This window comes from Bos indicus x Bos taurus, chromosome 29, assembly GCF_003369695.1.
Source record: "Bos indicus x Bos taurus breed Angus x Brahman F1 hybrid chromosome 29, Bos_hybrid_MaternalHap_v2.0, whole genome shotgun sequence".
Classification (NCBI taxonomy): Eukaryota; Metazoa; Chordata; class Mammalia; order Artiodactyla; family Bovidae; genus Bos; species Bos indicus x Bos taurus.
Window position 1 is genome coordinate 27845356 of NC_040104.1, and position 15028 is coordinate 27860383.

General features: G+C 40.7%; 1 protein-coding gene across 3 annotated transcripts in view; it reads left to right on the forward strand.

Annotated features, from left to right (window-relative positions):
- NELL1 (neural EGFL like 1) overlaps window positions 1-15028 on the forward strand; it is a 1041756-nt gene that overhangs the window by 954805 nt on the left and 71923 nt on the right. For 2 of the 3 annotated variants that reach the window (XM_027532215.1, XM_027532213.1), the window contains one exon: window positions 7609-7749. The exons of the other annotated variant lie outside the window; for it this stretch is intronic. In XM_027532215.1, coding sequence (XP_027388016.1) covers window positions 7609-7749 — 141 coding nt within the window. The remainder of the gene's footprint in view (window positions 1-7608; window positions 7750-15028) is intronic. 3 annotated transcript variants of the gene reach the window in all.

Genomic DNA, 15028 nt, shown 5'->3' on the forward strand with positions numbered 1-15028 from the left:
ACAGAAAGAAACTACATGTTGTCTTTTAGAGGTAAATAATATATAAAGATTAAACTATCACCATAATATTTAGTTTTGTGAATTCACTGTATCACTGTGATTTGCAAACAGCAGGATCTCTTGTGGTACTTTGAATCTCTTTCATTCATTCATTCCTACAAACTGTTATTGGTCACTTTCAAACTACTTTACAGTCCCTTATAATCACATAAAATGTACACCTAAGATGTTGTGTCAATTCTCAGAAGCTCTGCATTTCAGTGATGTACACAAAAGGGGAAATGCTGCTGTGCTTAAATAGATGTGTGTGTACACATTGAATCACTAGGGGAGATAGGCACTGTATGTCTAGAGGAGTTGGAGAAGGTAGTGTCAGTTGGGGTTGGAAGGATGAGCATGTATTATTATATACTGCGTTTTCCTGATCAAGTTCCTGGATTTCATGGATCATGTTGTCTTCATTTTTGCATGTGCTACCACTAATATCATCCTTGACTCATATTTTCATCTCAGTGTATATTTAGAGAATTGAATAAATGTATTGTCTCTGTAAAAATCATTCTTTCTTCATTTGCCAATGACATGATGTGACAGAAGAGTAACAAATATGGATTCTAGCTCATTCTGAACTTGGTCTCACCATTTGTCAATTGTGTGACCTTGCCTCTCACGTGAATTATCATGTTGTTGTTGTTTAGTCACTAAGTTTTGTCCAACTCTTTGCGACCCTGTGGACTGCAGAACTCCAGGCTTCCCTGTCCATCACTATCTCCTGGAGTTTGCTCAAACTCATGTCCATTGATTCGGTGATGCCATCCAACCATCTCATTCTCTGTTGCCCTCTTCTTCTCCAGCCCTCAATCTTTTCCAGCATCAGGGTCTTTTCCAGTGAGTTGGCCCTTCACATTGGTGGCCAAAGTATTAGAACCTCAGCTTCAGCATCAATTCTTTCAATGAATATTCAGGGTTGATTTCCTTTAGGATTGACTGGTTTGATCTCCTTGCTGTCCAAGGGACTCTGAAGAGTCTTCTCTAGCACCACAATTCAAAAGCATCAGTTCTTCAGCGCTCAGCCTTCCTTATGGTCCAACTCTCACATCAGTACATGACTACTAGAAAAACTTTATCTTTGACTAGATATTGGATCTTTGTCAGCAAAGTGATGTCTCTGCTTTTTAATACACTGTCTAGGTTTGTCAAAACTTTTCTTCCAAGGAGCAAGCATCTCTTAATTTCATGGCTGCAGTCACCATCTGCAATGATTTTGGAGCCCAAGAAAATAAAATCTGCCACTGTTTCTATTTTTTCCCCACCTATTTGCTCTGAGTTATTATGTAGCAGAGACTGAATACAGAAATGAATACTGTAGATTCCACGCTCAAGAATCCTCCAACGTCTCTCCACCATTTTCAGGTCTGTGCTAGAGTAAACTGAAATTTAAACAAAACTCTAGGTTTTGTTATAGGAAGGAAAAATGAATGTTTTGTTTGTCTGTTTCCTTTGCGATGGCTGACACTAGCTGATGCAGCCGGGCACCCTCTAATTTAATCAGGATTCCTTAAGACAGGGAGCCGGATTCCATAGTGAACTCACAGAGACCCCATTCCCAGAGCATCTGTCTTGTTTGTTTGCCTGTAGCAAGTACTGACTGGTAGAAACAAATCTCTTAGGACAAAGGCAGCCTCAAGCCATTTACCATTTTTAATGTCCCCGCGGTATCACTGAAAAGCTTCCAAGTATTTTCTGTATTTGGGTTTGCGGTGGTTGCTTTTAATACTACTGTGACTACGTAGAAGAAATAGTTTTCTGAACACGATGAAAATATGATCACCTCTCAAGTGCAGCCTGGTTTCATGTAAAATGAAATTGTTACCTTCAGTTATGGACCTGACCCACAGAATAGAAAGGCACAGCCTTGTTTCCAGCTGCTGGTCTGTCATGAGCCTTGATTATCCCCAGTGAGTCCCCAGAAACTGCTGTGGTCAGTTCAGCTCCCAGGCAAGGGATGCCATGGCTACTTTCCTAGTTTTCACTATAAGCCAGGGGTTCCCTAGTGTCTGTAAAGTAATTGTAGATGTATAAATTGCTTGTCTTCACTCCCTGTAAGAGTTCCCTATGCTACACAGGTAGCTTCTACCCTGCTGGAAGCTTTTGCTAGTCTCTCTTACTTCAGTTTGGGAATAAAAACATCTGTGAATTGAAAAAAAAAAAATTGGACATCTTTCACTACTCCTGCTCCTCCTAGAAACTGCTTATTAATTGAGGGCAGGGGAATTATTTGTAAGATGTTCAGATAATTTAACCTCCAAACTGGGTTGGTTTTGAGAGTGAGTGGGGCAGCAGGTGACCCTGAGACCAACCAGAACATATGACTTTTGGTTATTTGGGAAGCTTTTGTTTTTATATTTCCTGGTTTCTTGACACATTAACTGTGGCTAGATGGTTGTTACCTAAATATTATCTGTAGTCTAGAAGCGGCAGGGTCTGTAGGGATCATGACTGCCTTTCTGGAAGCTTTGGAAATAAATGCCTGAGGCCGAATATGTTGCTGCTTTGTTACAGAGACTTATCTTTCAGCCTCATATAGAGGTGGTATCTCTGAAAATCAGTCTTACAGTCATGTCTGAAACTGACTTCATAACTTAGGGCCAGTCCTTCCCCTCTGTGAGACATAGCCTCAGGTCACTTCTCTGTGTCAACTTTTGAACATTTTAATGATCCAAGGTGTGTCCCACTGAACCACATGGCTATAAAATTTCAGAAATGAGAATATGGCTGTTGAAAATCTATTTGTTGGAGATATATACTAAATGCACACACAACCTGCCTACAGTGGCTGAAGGTGCATAGAAGCACTTGATCCTGAGGGCTGATTGCATTTAGAAACCTAAGGAATGAACAGCATGAAGGGAACATCCCAGCCATGAAGGAATAAGATGGCATTTGGCAGAAAAAGACCACAATGGAGTTGTCTGGAATAGAGAGCTGCATCGTTCTCTATACTTGACTCAACTGCCATGAGATAAGAATGGCAGTTTTCAAACTGTGTTCACAGTCTTATACACAACTCAGGACTTTTCAGGGACATCGTACCACAGGTCACTGATTGCCCTTGAACTGATGCCAATGGCAGGGCATGCGGAACAGTACACTGTATCCATTATGTGTTATGTGCCTGTGTGCCAAGTTGCTTCAGTCATGTCTGATTCTTTGGGACCCTATGGACTATAGCCCACCAGGCTTCTCTGTCCATGGGGATTCTCCAGGCAAGAAAGCTGGAATGGGTTGCCATGCCCTCCTCCAGTGCATCTTACCCACTGAGGGACGGAACCCATGGCTACTGCATTACAGGTGGATTCTTTACCGCTGAGCCATCAGGGAAGCTCATGTGCTTTATTCATTTCAGTCACTCAGTGGTGTCTGACTCTTTGTGACTCCATGGAATGCTGCACACCAGGCTTCCCTGTCCATCATCAACACCCGGAGCTTGCTCAAACGCATGTCCATTGAGTCAGTGATGCCATCCAACCATCTCATCCTCTGTCATCCACTTCTCCTCCTGCATTTAATCTTTCCCAGGATAAGGATCTTTTCCAATGAGTCAGTTCTTCATGTCAGGTGATGAAAGTATTGAAGTTTCAACTTCAGCATCAGTCCTTCCAATGAATATTCAGGACTGATTTCCTTTAGAGTTGATTACTTTTATCTCCTTGCAGTTGAAGGGACTCTCAAGAGTCTTCTCCAACACCACACTTCAGAAGTATCAATTCTTCAGTGCTCAGCTTTCTTCATGCTCCAGCTCTCACATCCATACATGACTACTGGAAATACAATAGCTTTGACTAGATGGACTTGGTTGACAAAGTAATGTCTTTGCTTTTTAATATGCTGTCTAGGTTGGTCACAGCTTTTCTTCCAAGGAGCAAGTATCTTTCAATTTCATGGGTGCAATCACCATCTGCAGTGATTTTGGAGCCCCCAAAATAAAGTCTCTCTCTGTTTGCATTGTTTCCCCATTTGCCGTGAAGTGATGGGACCAGATGCTATGATCTTAGTTTTCTGAATGTTGAGTTTTAAGCCAACTTTTTCACTCTCCTCTTTCACTTTCATCAAGAGGCTTTTGAGTTCCTCTTCACTTTCTGCCATAAGGGTGGTGTCATCTGCATATCTGAGGTTATTGATATTTCTCCCAGCAATCTTGATTCCAGCTTGTGTTTCTTCCAGTCCAGCGTTTCTCATGATGTACTCTGCATATAAGTTAAATAATCAGGGTGACAGTATACAGCTTTGACACACTCCTTTCCCGATTTGGAACCTGCCTGTTGTTCCATGTCATATTCTGACTGTTGCTTCCTGACGTGCATACAGATTTCTCAGGAGGTAAGTTAGGTAGTCTGGTATTCCCATTTCTAATAATTTTCTACAGTTTTGTTGTGATCCACACATTCAAAGGCTTTGGCCTAGTCAATAAAACAGAAGAAGGTGTTTTTCTGGAAATCTCTTGCGTTTTTGATGATCCAACGGATATTGGCAATTTGATCTCTTGTTCCTCTGCCTTTTCTAAATCCTGCTTGAACATCTGGAAGTTCACAGTTCACGTACTGTTGAAGCCTGACTAGGTGGATTTTGAGCATTACTTAGCCAGCATGTGAGATGAGTGCAATTGTGTGGTAGTTTGAGCATTCTTTGGCATTGCCTTTCTTGGGATTGGAATGAAAACTGACCTTTTCCAGTTCTGTGGCCACTGCTGAGTTTTCCAAATTTGCTGGCATACTGAGTACAGCACTTTCACAGCATCATCTTTTAGGATTTGAAATAGCTCAACTGGAATTCCATCACCTCCACTAGTTTTGTTCATAGTGATGCTTTCCAAGGCCCACTTGACTTCACATTCCAGGATGTCTGGCTCTAGGTGTGTGATCATACCATCGTGGTTACCTGGGTCATGAAGATCTTTTTTGTATAGTTCTTCTGTGTATTCATGCCACCATTTCTTAATATCTTCTGCTTCTTTTTGGTCCATACCATTTCTGTCCTTTATCGTGCCCATCTTTGCATGACATGTTCCCTTGGTATCTCTAGTTTTCTTGAAGAGATCTCTAGACTTTCCCTTTCTATTGTTTTCCTCTATTTCTTTGCATTGATCACTGAGGAAGGCTTTCGTATCTCTCCTTGCTATTCTTTGGAACTCTGCATTCAGGTTCTTATATATTTTCTTTTCTCCTTTGCCTTTTGCTTCTCGTCTTTTCTCAGTTATTTGTAAGGCCTGCTCAGACAACCATTTTGCCTTTTTGCATTTCTTTTTCTTGGGGATGATCTTGATCACTCCCTCCTGTACAATGTCATGAACCTCCATCCATAGTTTCTCAAGCACTTAGTCTATCAGATCTAATCCCTTGACTCTTTTGTTACTTCCACTGTATAATCATAATGGATTTGATTTAGGTCATATCTGAATGGGCTATTAATTTTCCCTATTTTTTTCAATTTAAGTCTGAATTTGGCAATAAGGAGTTCATGATCTGAGCCACAGTCAGTTCCTGGTCTTGTTTTTGCTGACTGTATAGAGCTTCTCCATCTTTGCAAAGAATATAATCAATCTGATTTCAGTATTGACCATCTGGTGATATCCATCTGTAGGGTTGTCTCTTCTTTTGTGGGAAGAGGGTGTTTGCTATGACCAGTGTGTTCTCTTGGCAAAACTCTATTAGTCTTTGCCCTGCTTCATTCCATATTCCAAGGCCAAATTTGCCTGTTACTCCAGGTGTTTCTTGACTTTCTACTTTTGCATTCCAGTCCCCTGTAATGAAAAAGACATCTTTTTTTGGTGTTCTAGAAGGTTTTGTAGGGCTTCATATAACCGTTCAACTTTAGCTTCTTCAGCGTTACTGATTGGGGGTATGGGCTTTTATTACTATGACATTGAATGGTTTGCTTTGGAATCAAACAGAGATCATTCTGTTATTTTTGAGATTACAACCATGTACTGCATTTTGTACTCTTTTGTTGACTATTAGGGTGACTCCCTTTCTTCTAAGGGATTCTTGACCACAATAGTAGATATAATGGTCATCAAAATTAAATTCACTCATTCCGATCCATTTTATTTTACTGATTCCTAAAATGTCAATGTTCACTCTTGCCATCTCCTGTTTGACCACTTCCAATTTACCTTGATTCATGGACCAACCATTCCAATTTCCTTTTCAATACTGCTCTTTACAGCACTGGATTTACTTCCATCACCACTCACATCCACAACTTGGCGCTGTTTTGCTTTGGCTCTGTCTCTTTATTCTTTCTGGAGTTATTCTCCACTGATCTCCAATAGCATATAGGGCACCTACTGACTTGGGGAGTTGATCTTTCAGTGTCCTATCTTTTTGTCTTTTCATACTGTTTATAGGGTTCTCAAGGCAAGAATACTGAAGTGGTTTGCCATTCCCTTCTCCAGTGGACCATGTTTTGTCAGAACTCTCCACCATGACCCTTCCGTCTTGAGTCGCCCTACATGGCGTGGCTCATAGTTTCATTGGGTCAGACAAGGCTGTGGCCCATGTGAATAGTTTGATTAATTTTCTGTGACTATGGTTTTCATGTGCTATATATTAGTATTAGTTTAATTTCTTTTTATATAAGACTACTGTAGTATAGATATTTCCAGGAGAAATAGGGGAAGATTCCCAGCCAGCAATTGCTATATTCCAAGAAATAATTACCTGAAGAGGCTATGTAAGATGAGCTGAGCCTACCATGACAATCAACAGCTCATCTTTCTGCAGGGTTGTCACTTTCCTTCAGCTCAGAGGCAAGTCTTTGGGCTAGAGAATCTGAGTGGTCCATGCATTTGCTGATTCTATGAAGCCAGATTCTAGAGCAAAGAGAGCCTAGAATACGTCCTTTAATGAGGGATGACTGAAGAATGAGTAGCTCTGATTGACTATCATAAATGAAGTCATTTAGTGAATTGGCAGTTGTAGAGAGAGAGAGAACAGTAGTTCCCAAATTGTGCTCCCCCAAACCTTAGTTTTGTAAGCTACAATCCAAAGAAAAAGCACTCTGCAGCCAAATAAATATGGGAAACAGTGCATATTATGATTCTCCTCTCCAAGTTACAGGGCATATAAATATGTTAAATCTCTGAGACTGAAATCTAAAAATCATTAGCTTAACACTGTTTAAGATAGAGTTTCCTGGACTTATTTGTTCACAGATATTTTCAAAGAATACCAAGCAATATCTGGAGTTACTCTCTTGGAATCGTCAATTCAGAGAAGAATCATGTTCTCTGAATGACAGATCTGTGCCAGACATCCTCAATTTAGTTTTTGGTGATTCAGCATATGCAGTTAGAAATGTCTTCATGACCATCAGCTCTCATCCATTGTTCAATTCATGAGAGAGCATCCGAAAACTGAAGCTTTCATTTTGTTTGAATTCTGGGGAAAAAGATGGGACTTGGTTCTTCCAGTAACTTTCATTTTAGGTGAATAACCAGTTTTAATCAGTATGTTGACCTGAGTATGTTAGGTGTGTTAGGTGTTTATTAAAAGGTTAGTGTCAAAAGAAATTAATGTCCTGGTGGGCTTGTGTTTTTCTCTGAGGCAGATATTGATGAATGTACAGAGGGGATCATTGAGTGCCACAACCATTCCCGCTGCGTTAACCTACCAGGGTGGTACCACTGTGAGTGCAGAAGCGGTTTCCATGACGATGGGACCTATTCACTGTCCGGGGAGTCCTGTATTGGTAAGCAGCTTTCAGCCCTGCCCTCCATCCCTCTGGACCTTTGCAGGAGAGGCAGCCTACTTTGGCAGTCTATTCAGCTCCCACTGTTAAAATATGACCCCTCCCTGGTTAAACTCATCAGTTCTCAAATTTGCTCCCTCTTTAATTCAGGGATCAGGCCAGGGATTATGCGATGTAGAGTTTTAGAACTATTATTCAAAAACTAGGGCAGTCAGAGGACAAAGCCTAAGTCTGTAGGCTGTGGTGTTTAGTTCTTTCTGAAGGAAATCATGATGACTTGCTAGAATTTTTTGCAGTTTGAGATGCAGCTGTGGGAGAAAAGGAAATATTACTGGACACAGAAAGTTCAGTTTAAATCTCAGCTCTTGTACTACAAATGTCACTGCACCTCTCTGAGCCTTCATCTGTGAATATATAAAAATGTGGATAATAATGCACATATTTATATTATTAGATTTAAATGGGATGCCATATATTTAAAGATTATAAGCTTTGGATTGATGCACAAATATAATAGAGTCAAATTAACCTTATTATTGTTGCTATTATTGCTGCCATCATCTTTGCAAGGTCTCCTTTCATGTCTTTTCTGCTTGTGGTTCTGTTACCTGCTGGACAGAGGGGGTTAGGATATGGAGTTCTTCACCTTTAAGACCTTATACCTGTCATGAAATCCAAACAACTGATCAAGAATGTAATTGTTTCCATGAAAACCTTAACCAATCCAGTTATTTCATGTCATGTGGACTCAGCTGAATTCTTAATGTTGATTTGAGCTGACCCAGAGGGCAAGCATTCTGACCATGGGTTCTCAAAGTTCAGAATGCTGTATTAGAAAGTGGAAATTTGATTTTGAAAATCCATTGTCTCTGCTCACTGCGTATCCTTTTTTTTCTAAAGGTTGCTGCTAAGAACCAATCAGTGTTTTTACAACTTCTGCCCTGAGATGGGCTCTGAAGCAAAGATGAATTAGGGAACAGTAAGCACACAAGCTTGTCCATTGCAGTCTTGGTATTACTGTTGAAAGGCGTGCAGCTTAGTTGTTGCAGGCATAGACCCTTGAGCCAGACTCCCTGCAGTCAGATTCCAGCTCTGCCATGACTAAGTATGCTGCAAGATCTCCTCTAAACTGTACCTCAGTTATCTTGTGTGTAAAATGGAAATGGTCATATGTTTCTGCATACTCAGCACTCTGTCTCATACTCCATCCCTATTCTTTTTATTGTTAAAGCCATGATTTGCAACTTCACAGAGAGCTTTGCATTTAACCTGGGTCTTCATATACTTCCTTTACTCCATGGCCAGGAACTTCTGTATATATGCAACTCGTAATAGATAGATGTTATGTGAATAGGAATAGATCAAATAGCTATTGTTACTGAGCGCCGAAGAATTGATGCTTTTGAACTGTGGTGTTGGAGAAGACTCTTGAGAGTCTCTTGGACTGCAAGGAGATCCAACCAGTCCATTCTGAAGGAGATCAGCCCTGGGATTTCTTTGGAAGGAATGATGCGAAAGCTGAAACTCCAGTACTTTGGCCACCTCATGCGAAGAGTTGACTCGCTGGAAAAGACTCTGATGCTGGGAGGGATTGCGGGCAAGAGAAGGGGATGACGGAGGATGAGATGGCTGGATGGCATCACCGACTCGATGGACGTGAGTTTGAGTGAACTCCGGGAGTTGGTGATGGACAGGGAGGTCTGGCGTGCTGTGATTCAGATCAGATCAGATCAGTGGCTCAGTCGTGTCCGACTCTTTGCAACCCCATGAATCGCAAAGAGATGGCTGTAGTCACCATCTGCAGTGATTTTGGAGCCCCCCAAAATAAAGTCTGACACTGTTTCCCCATCTATTTCCCATGAAGTGGTGGGACCAGATGCCATGATCTTCATTTTCTGAATGTTGAGCTTTAAGCCAACTTTTTCACTCTCCACTTTCACTTTCATCAAGAGGCTTTTGAGTTCCTCTTCACTTTCTGCCATAAGGGTGGTGTCATCTGCATATCTGAGGTTATTGATATTTCTCCCGGCAATCTTGATTCCAGTTTGTGTTTCTTCCAGTCCAGCATTTCTCATGATGTACTCTGCATATAAGTTAAATAAACAGGGTGACAATATACAGTCTTGACGAATTCCTTTTCCTATTTGGAACCAGTCTGTTTTTCCATGTCCAGTTCTAACTGTTGCTTCCTGACCTGCATACAAATTTCTCAAGAGGCAGATCAGGTGGTCTGGTATTCCCATCTCTTTCAGAATTTTCCACAGTTTATTGTGATCCACACAGTCAAAGGCTTTGGCATAGTCAATAAAGCTGTTATTCATGGCGTCGCAAAGAGTCAGACATGACTGAGCGACTGAACTGAACTGAACCAATTGGAGATAGAAAGATATAATTTTGATATAGGTGATATTACATTTGGGGACTAAAAACAAAACTTTCACTTTTAAAAACTGTATTTGATATCAATAAATGTGGGATGCTTAGCTTTTTATTCATGAGAGACCATAGAGATCACCTCGCTGATGCAATTGACCACCACGGTGTCACATACTTCTGTACCTTTGCACGTGCCGACCCTCTGTGGGTGGAATGGAGCAGAGCTCTGACTCAGGGATGACCCTCTCTTTTCCTGATCATGTTGATTCAAAAATGAATTTCTGCTCATTGCCCTAACTTCAGCTCAGATGTCACCAGATCGCCATGATGCGTTCTCTGAAATCTTCATAGGGGTTATCAGTCCTCTCCTCTACTAACTCTAGAGCTCCTATCCTGGCATATGTTTCTGTAGCTGTTCTACTGTTCAGTTTATTGTTCTTGTACTAGTCTGTAAACATAAAATAAGGTTCATTGTTCTGTCTCTCCAGCGAGATGCTTTGGTAATTGGTGTTCAGTAAATGAGAAAACGCAACCATAGTTCATCCATCCAGTAAAGAAATACAGTCACAGAAAGAGTAACACCTTGCTTCTGGCCTCACAGCTTATTTGGTACAAGTAGAGACGCAAGCCTAGGTCAAAGGTTACCCTACATCCCAAATGCCTGGGACAACCCCACTTTACGCCTGTTCTGATGTAATTATCAGTTGTGCCCTGTCACGGTCATAAATGTCCCTGCTAGGATGACAGATGCCGTGGCCACCTCACCTACTGATTTCTCTCTGCCATACTGAGTGGTGTGCCTGGGGGAACAGAGCTCTGCCTCCCTGGGGATGCACTTTCCTCATCCATGAACTGATTTCAGCTCTGCACAGGAAAACATTGGTAAGCTGGAGTCCTTGGCAAGGAACTAGGGTTGTTTTAATTAGAACATTTTAAATTTAGATAATTGTTCCTCTGAATTCCCTTGCATTTCCTCACTAAAAATAGCTTTGTAAATGAGTCTTACTAAGAACAGGAATCTGACCATCATTTAGGTTTTTGTTTTTTTTTTTCCCTCTTGGTAATTGAAAGCACTCTTGGTTCAGAATATTTCTTGGCATAATAGATGTATAAATCTGATCATATCACTTTCATGTTATATCCTTCTAATGCCTTCCCAGTAAATGTAAAATAAATTTCTAACTCTTTGCATGGTCTTTCCTCCAGGCTTTAGGTGACATTGCCCCTGTCCACTTGTTGGGCTTTCTCTTATATATGTTAGCCTTTCTGATCTTTTCATGTCTTGCACGTAACAGTGAAATCACCTGGTTTTAGGGCCTTTGCCTTTGCTGTAACACTGCCTGGAACACTCACTCTCTGTTTTCTTGCATGTTTTTAAAGTGAAATATAGCTGATTTACAATGTTGTGTTAATTTCACATGTATAGCATGCATGTGTGCTAAGTGGCTTCAGTTATGCCAGACTCTTTGCAACCCTATGGACTGTAGCCTCCCAGGCTCCTCTGTCCATGGGATTCTCCAGGCAAGAATACTGGAGTGAGTAGCAGGTCCTTCTCCAGGGGATCTTCCAAACCCAGAGATCTAACTCACATCTTTGATGTCTCCTGCATTGGCAGACAGGTTCTTTACCACTAGCACCGCCTGGGAAGCCTGTGTATAGCACAGTGATATTTTTTTTCTTTGCAGATTATATTCCATTCAAAGTTATTACAAGATACTAGAAATAATTTTTGGTGCTATACAACAAATCCTTGTTATCTATTTTATGTATAATAGTTTGTATCTGTTCATCTCATACTCCTATTTGTCCCTCCCTCCTTCCACTTCCTTTTTTGGTATCCCAAAGTTTGTTTTCCATGTTTGTGAGTCTGTTTTGTAAATAAGTTCATTTGTATCATTTTTTTTTTTAGATTCTACATGTAATTGACATCATATATTGTTTTTCTTTCTCTGACATATCACTTAATATAATGTTCTCTACATCCATCCATGTTGCTGCAAAAGACAGTAGTTTGTTCCTTCTTTATGACTGAGTAATATTCCATCATGTGTATGTGTGTATACACACATATATACCACATCTTCTTAAGCTGATCATTTGTTGATGGACACTTGGGTTGTTTCCATATCTTGCCTTTTGTAAATAAGTGCTACTATGAATATTGAATGCATGTATCTTTTTACATTAAAGTTTTTGTTTTTCCATATATATACCCAGGAGTGGAGTTGCTAGATCATATCATAGTTCTATTTTTACTTTTCAAAGGAACCTCCATACTGCATTCCACAGTGCATGCCTGCATGCTAAGTCGCGTCATTCATGTCCAGCTCTTTGTGACTTTATGGACTGTGGCCCACGAGGCTCCTCTGTCCATGGGGATTCTCTAGGCAAGAACACTGAAGTGGGTTGCCATGCCCTCCTCCAGGGGATCTTCCCGACCCAGAGATCAGACTCATGTCTTACATCTTTTGCATTGCCATGAGGGTTCTTAACCACTGAGCCACCAGGGAAGCCCATTCTACAGTGGCTACACCAATTTACATTCCCACCAGAAGTGTAGGAAGTTCCCCTTTTCTTAACACCTTCTCTAGTACTTATTATCTGTAAACCTCTTTCTTCATTTAATTCTTAGCTCAAATGCCACTTTTTTGAGGAGACTCTCCCGGACCATTTTATCTGAAGTAGTTGCAATATATCACACTCTTTTATGCCTTTTATAGCATTTTTTTTGTTTTCATATGTATTGTGCATATGCATATGTGTAACTGTCTCCTGCCACAAATGTACAGATCCTTGGAGGGCAGAAACCTTGTCTGTATTTCACCACTGTACATTCGTTGCTTTATCGTGTACACACAATGTAGGCATTCAATGCATATGTGTCAGATGATTGAAGGAATAGATAGAACTCTATCAGGACAACTTTATCTTGTATTGGGGCTGACACAACTAGTTGTGTAGACCGCAGTGAGTAACATAAGATGCCAAACATCACAACATCATGTGAGTCTTTTGTTTCAGAAAAAAAGTATTTATTAAGAACAACCATTACACCAGTACTGTGTTAAGCCTTCTGGGAATATGGGTTTGAAGAAGATAAGATCTCTGTTCTTGGGGGATTTATAACTTGAAATATACGGAATCATAATAACGTATCTTAATAGCACTGAAAATTAGCACATAAAATAAGCTGTAAATAACATCAGCTACTAATGCTTACATTTAAAAGCAATAGTGGCATCTAAGACAGTCTTCTTTTAAGTATTTTAGGAACATGCACTCAGCTATGCTTTTTCCCCAGACAATAGCAGGGACGGCATATGTTGGAATCTAAAATGTGGCAGTTCTAGGCTTTTAAGGGAACAGTCACATGTCACTCCATGCCATTTTTCTTAGATGAGGATAACACCTGCTGTATTGACTTCATCAGTTACTGTAAACATCTAATGTTAGTCATGTCATAAAGAACAGCACCCTTGCAAGATTTCCCATTGCGTCTTTCTCCTGAAGTATACTGATCATACAGTTGAAGAAATGACTAGTTTAGGTATTGTAGAGACAGACAGAATCATCCTTCTTGGGGAGTTTATGGGTCTCGTTTGTTTCCCTGTCTCTCTCTCATTTGCTTGTTTATAATTCCAGGAGAGATGGACACACAAAGATTTACTGCTGCTGCTAAGTCGCTTCAGTCGTGTCCGACTCTGTGCAACCCCATAGACGGCAGCCCACCAGGCTCCACCGTCCCTGGGATTCTCCAGGCAAGAACACTGGAGTGGGTTGCCATTTCCTTCTCCAATGCAGGAAAGTGAAAAGTGAAAGTGAAGTCGTTCAGTCATGTCCAACTCTAGCGACCCCATGGACTACATCCTACCAGGCTCCTCCGTCCATGGGATTTTCTAGGCAAAAGTACTGGAGTGGGGTGCCATTGCTACTAGCTAGTATTTATTGGGATGATCCTCTGGAGAAAGGCATGGTTACCCACTGCAGTATTCTTGTCTGGAGAGTTCCATGGACAGAGGAGCCTGGTGGGCTACAGTCCATGTGGTCGCAAAGACTTGGACATGACTGAGCGACTAACACTTTCATTTTTCACATTTATTGAAGATGAGAGTGCTGCCTTGTTACTGTAGGGTCCAGTGTACTCTGTGTTTGGATGCAGTGGTGGGAGTCTGATTCTCAGTATTAACACAGAAGCTCTGAGCAGTTCCTTTTTTCCAGGCATAGCTATCTTGGTCATTTAGAAATGAAAATATATATTAATAATACCATGTATGAAGAGCAGGATTTTACATATTTTGTAAATGAGATTCTAACTCCCTTGGATGTTAGTCAGTCTCTATGATTTGCTTCTGCCTTTGAATCTTTATTTTCCTCTGCTCCCTCTCATGCTTAACATGGATTCTCAAGCCTCCTCAAATATTTCTTCCAGTCTTTTAAAACCCTGCAGTCTTTATTCCTTTGCTTGTATGCTTTTCCCTGACTGTCTCTCTATCCCACTTTCTGCTTGTCGAAATCCTGATGATGTTTTACCCCCGAACCAGGGATTCTTAATTTTGCTTCACAGTAGATTCACCTGCATAGCTTTTAAAATACACTTACAATGGGATATCACAAACTAGAGATTCCAATTCAGTTGGTCTGTTACTGGATAGATGGAAGTCATTTTTTAATGTCTACAAGTGAGTAAAAAAGTAAGCTTAAAACTCAACTATCAGAAAACCAAGATCATTGCATCCGGTCCCATCACTTCATGGCAAATTGATGGGGAAGCAATGGAAACAATGACAGACTTTATTTTTTTGGTCTCCAAAATCACTGCAGATGGTGACTGCAGCCATGAAATTTGAAAAATGCTTGCTCCTTGGAAGAAAAGCTATGACCAACCTAGACAGCATGTTAAAAA